At 36.6% G+C, this 5,652-nt stretch overlaps 1 protein-coding gene across 1 annotated transcript in view; it reads left to right on the top strand.

Moving 5' to 3' along the window:
• Window positions 1-2,270: 2,270 nt before the first annotated feature.
• LOC135215077 (uncharacterized) overlaps window positions 2,271-5,652 on the top strand; it is a 53,198-nt gene continuing 49,816 nt past the window's right edge. Inside the window, exons 1-3 of the mRNA XM_064249556.1 lie at window positions 2,271-2,377; window positions 2,488-2,599; window positions 4,104-4,341. Of these exons, the coding sequence (XP_064105626.1) occupies window positions 2,286-2,377; window positions 2,488-2,599; window positions 4,104-4,341 (442 nt within the window). The 5' untranslated portion in view covers window positions 2,271-2,285. The remainder of the gene's footprint in view (window positions 2,378-2,487; window positions 2,600-4,103; window positions 4,342-5,652) is intronic.

Genomic DNA, 5,652 nt, shown 5'->3' with positions numbered 1-5,652 from the left:
TTAGATGCTTCCGAATCTGAAATAAAAGAAGCTATTGAAATAGCTTCCTCCCTTGCGGGAAGCAAATTAACTCCTGAAGAAGAGGGGGCGACATTACACAATGAATGTGCCTGTGGACTCCCAATACAGTGGTCCCCCCCCCTCCCCCTGTATTTGGGGGCGATGTGTACCAGACTCTCCTAAGAATAGTTAGAACCCATGAATAGTCGCAACCCCTATAAAAATGCTTAAAACCTCCTATTTTGTTAGTTAAAACTCGAGAAAAACCCACTAAAAAATTTTATACCTGGTTTTTTCAAGTTTTATCTCAAAAAGTGCATTTTATGATGTTGATAAACCCTCAGGAATTTGTGGATACTTCTCATAAAAAAGTACCGTGGATAGGCAAATTTTCTGTGATTAATGGGGGAAATGTTCCAGAGAGAAATCCGTGAATATGGGGGATCCACTGTACTTCCAACGACAAATCAATGGAAGGAAAAGGAGACAAAGGCACAATGACATTAAGCATTATGGGGTGTGACTGTGGAAGACGATGAAGCATTGGGGCGAGGAGATGAGAACCCTTCCCATGAAGGAAGGATAGAAACTACGATGCCCCCTCTTGCTATAAAATAACTTCCACTGCGCTCTAGGCTATGCACGACATTCTGAGCAGGGATTCGTTATGGTTCAAACATTAGCACGACACCTACTGCATGTGGAGTGGGGGTCTGTAGCTGAAGAAGTCAGGAAACGAGAACGCAAGAAACCATGAGTCCCCGGGCACGTGTTAGCGAGGCCAAGAAGGAGCAGAAGCAGCCATGATACAAGCGCACCCACACAAAGAAACCCAAAGCGAAAACGGGCAATGAACCAGGTAAAAGGCTGAGAGAGGGCAACTGCAACTCTCATCCAGGCAGTTAAGAAAAAGACTGAACAAAGTGGCATGGGTGCGTGGTCTTTGACCAGTTTTCACCCAATATACGCATGCATTGCCAGATCTCACAAGATTCCTTGCTTTTCATCTGTGATTTAACTGGATCCAGCTAGGTGTTAGAAAATTATCCTATTGTTATGACCTCAGGTTTGTAGCAATGAAAAATACAAATTGTTTTAGAAAATTTGCCATTTTGCTTATTTTTTCATGAGCAATGTTCAGTAGTTACTGTATTTTCCTATTATTTTCATGACTATACATGTATATATTTGATAAAATTTACTAATTTTCAAATATTAATGTAAACGGCAAAATATATTGGTAAAATGGGATTTTTTTTCTTGTTGCTGGTGTTTTTGGTTCCATGGGGTTTACTGTATCTGGAAAAGGTTAGTAGAAAATGACTTGCAAAGAGCACAGATTGTACATGTGACTAGAAAAGTTACTGCCTTAATGCAAGCATCATATATGCCCAAATGTTGGAGAGAAGAAAATTCCAGTGACAATTTAAATTATCATAAAAATTGTTGTCAGCACCAAGGGTAAAGATGATACCGCATACTTGGCAATAAAAGTCCAGTATTTGATGTGCAGTTATAGCTGGAGGTGCTCAGAAGAAAATGCCTTGTGCCATTTTGTTCCATCTTCACAGCAGAAATGTATGTAGTGATAGAACCTGTCAAAGATGTATGTAACAGTTTGTGTGTGTGTGTGGAAGAGAATTTCATTGTTCTGATCATCTCCAGTTTGTCTGGTGCAATATTGTCTGATTCTCTTGCATTCACTTGAGCGTATCAGGTTTATAATTACTATATTCTACTTGGAGCCATTCTTGCCAGGTTTAGTGAGGTGGCTTAACAAAATTTGAAGGCCATGTGACCATCTATTATTTAGCTGTGGCGTAATTTGGGTCACATTGATGAGAATTTACCATTATGTATAATTTTAAGTATGGCTATGCACTGGACATGCACACTTCATATATAGGTAGGTGGTTATTTGCACTTTGGGGGTGTGAGGTAGTTAGTTCCTGTGTAACTCTTATCAAAGGGATTTTTTTTTCTTTTTTAGGAGCTACATCACTGCATGGCAAGTCCATGAATAAGGTACTTGGTAGTGATTGTAATATGTAATTTTTGCAACTTAACAGCAGCGATTGTAATTTGGCAACTTAACACAATGCTTCTTTTAAGAATTAAAACTTTATTTTGAATTTTAACTATTTAATTGGTTTTCAGTCGGGGGTTCGTTATTTTTTCTTTGTATGAATATTCCTACTTTGTTTTCCTTTGGTAAATGGCAGATAGTAGTTCAGTGTTGGCTTTCTAGCTTAAATTTCTTATTGCAGGTTTGTAACCGCAGTAATATGTTTAGTTACTTGGATGAATCACCCCAGTCAGGATGTTCCAGTAACTTCTCCCCCAACGTATCCCACCGAATTAGGGCTTCCACCACAAGGTCTGTAATGTTGTTTAAAATTCTTGACTGAAAATTGGATATAATACATATTTTTTTTCAAGTATGTAATGAGACATGCCTGGGTTGATTGTAATATATTTTCATTTCAGTGAGCCTGGAAGTCCTACAATAGAAGATGCCATTCTTATGAATTGTCAGAACAATAATGTTACTGACAATAATAAAGATGATATCAAAGATATAACACTTGCTGACCTGATGGTAAGTGCTGTATGAGTAAATCCATGCATTGGTTAAAGATTTGTTTTTAGGTGGTAATTAAAGTAAGAGGTTAAATCGGCATTCAGAAGGAAGTGGGCCACGTTTGTGTAGTCTTTTGGTACTGAACAATTTATACAAGGGTAACTTTTAATGGAAGTTAACCTTCTGCTGTTTTATGTATTGATAAATTCTGATTAGCATAACATGCGTTATGCCTCGCATGTTTTGACTATTTTAATGTTCAGCTCCTTTGGTCTCATTACTATTAGCAAGTTCATAGTTATGTGCTTAGTTTTAGAGAGGTTGTTTTGAAATTACTAAAAGAAATTTGGTTCAAATGTTAGGAATTCTTTCCTTATCAAAGATCAGTGAAAGATTTTAAATACAGCAGAGAAATTATAGTACTGTTAATTTTTTATTTTGATCCTTCTTGTTAAACTGTGTTGTATTGTAAGGGATAATTTGAACTTTTATTTTATGTAAAGATTTTCAGTTTTGTAGGCGGCCTTTGTGGGATTATATAATTAGTGATTAGTAGCTTGTTAAAATGCTGTTTCATTAACTTTGTTACAATGTATTCAGTTTGCCTAGTTGGAAGTCCACATTTTCCATTTTGTATTTGTTACCAAATTGTCTTCATTACTTGTAAGTTTACTGATGGTTTATGTGAGACTTTGAACAGTCTTATAGTTTAATGTACACCAATAGTATGGTTTGGTGTGCTTGCAGCAACCCATTGCTTATGGATCACATTGTTGTGGGAACAAATAGTTCACGGCAGTAGAGGAGAGTAGTAAATCTAAAACGGGTAATTGTAGGATGTGAAATAGGTGTCGTACTTAAGCGTTCAATTTTGTATATGGAGAAAAATGTATTCAGTTTAAAAATACAATTTGTTCTATTTCAGTTTGAATGTTTTAACCACAATTTTTAATGCTTGTGATATCACAAAACTTTTGATTCATGACACATCATAATTACTATCTAGGTATGCTTATGGAGTTTGCTTTATGGTGCTGAATGGTCTTAGCCCCAGAGCACAGGATTTTGCATTATAGAACCCTTCAATTTCACTTGACAGGGCTTCAGTACAAATATATCTTTGCAGCTACTTTGTACAAGGATAATTGCAATTAACTGTGCAGCTACTTTGTACAAGGATAATTGCAATTAACTGTACATATTCAGCTATAATACACCATAGTGACATAAAAGCTTCCATGGCATTTGTATATAGAGGCTGTTGACAAGGGCCAATATGAGAAATTTTTGAATCCCAAATACTCTTGGATAGTATTTATTTCATAATGTTTTGAGTAGTGTGTATCTGTGTATTTTAAAGCAAACTTAATCATATCGCAAGCATTTAAAAAAAATGATAATGTGTTGAGAGTAAACATTTTCCTTATAGATAAAATAAGTTTAATGTGCCAGTTATTTGGTGTGGTCAAAATGAAGTAATTAAATTTTAAGGCAATGTTTTAATTTTGTCAATTTTTTGCAGAATTCACTAACTATGGGGGGAGGCAGTTCTATTTACAATCAGTTGAACAATGTGCCGGTATGTAATGTTACCAGGCAGTCAGGGATAACAAACCCTTACATGAATATGGGCTCACAGCAGTTCCCCAATGCAGCTCTCCTTGGAATGCAGCAGCCATCAACATATTGTGGAATGAACCACCTTCATGGACTCTCGAATAATTATAACAGACAGCAGTCACTTTCACCATTGCACAATAGTAAGTTTGTTTTTTAATGCTAATATGACATCAACCCTTAAACGCCTATTGGATGTATTATACGTCGACTAAAATTATCTGTGGGGGGGCTAATTGGATGTACGGTACGTCGACTACAAAAAGTTTTTTTAAATATTCGTAGAGAAATAGTTATAGGCCTAGTTTGTGAAAAATTTGAAATCACGCACCTTGAGGGATGCTGGGAGTTCACGGATCAAGCTTTTGTTTTGCTTACAAGCGTTACCCAGGTGCGCATGTGCGAATTTCTTTCTTCTCGCACAAAAAGCACCAGCGACACATCTCGGAAATTCTTTTGCCACTTTGTCGTAATTTTTGCACTGTTGTATATTAGCTGTTACATAGTTTTATATATGAAAATGTGCATGATTTCATGTAGAATACAACGAAAAACAACTCATGGGTGTAGCCTTTATCAGTTTTGAAGTACGTATTTTCATATAAATCACGTTAAGTGCCAGAATATCAACCTTTGGTCAACTTTGACTCAATGGTCAAAAAATGCAATTGTAAGCTAAACTCTTACATTCTAGTAATATTCAATCATTTACCTTCATTTTGCCACAAATTGGAAGTCTAGATCTAGCACAATATTTCGATATATGGTGAATTTTTGAGAAACTTTCTTTGTCCGCTCGGTAACTGCTGAAAATCTCTTGAAATTCTTTTGTCAGTATGTCGTAATGTTTGCACTGTTTTATATTAGCCATTACATAGTTTTATTTATGAAAATGTGGGCAATTTCATGTAGAATACAACAGAAAATAACTCGTGGTTCTAGTTTTTATCAGTTTTGAAATAGTGGTACCTCGAATACGAAAGGCTCAACTTACGAAAAACTCGATACAAAAGCTAATATGAAAAATTTTACGGCTCTACATAAGAAAATTGCTCAAGATACGAAAGGCTGTTGCTGTAAAGTCAGAGATTCGCCCGGACCACCGGTAACAATTTTGAAACTCGCGCGCCGCCAACTGAGTAGACTCTCCACCATCCTCCTGCTCTCCCATTGGTTCCTGATGCTAGTCACCGCCATGAGATCCTTCTCTCCTATTGGTCAGCATCCTTCCCATCATGCATCTACTACGTAGCAGCGTGCCTCGGCCACTCTGTACCAGCATCGTTATCGTATGCACGTGGTATTCGTTCGTTCTAACGATTTTGTTTAGTAACGTAAATTCGTTAGTGATTTCGTTGCAGTATACGTACTTTATCGTGTTGTGTGAGAACTTTACTCTACTTATACGTAAATTACTTACAGTATATGTGTAGTCATGGGTCCCAAGAAAGTTG

The sequence above is a fragment of the Macrobrachium nipponense genome, chromosome 5 (genome assembly GCF_015104395.2).
Source record: "Macrobrachium nipponense isolate FS-2020 chromosome 5, ASM1510439v2, whole genome shotgun sequence".
Lineage (NCBI taxonomy): Eukaryota > Metazoa > Arthropoda > Malacostraca > Decapoda > Palaemonidae > Macrobrachium > Macrobrachium nipponense.
The sequence above is the reverse complement of the archived record's forward strand: the minus strand, read 5'-3'. Positions and strand labels throughout refer to the sequence as shown.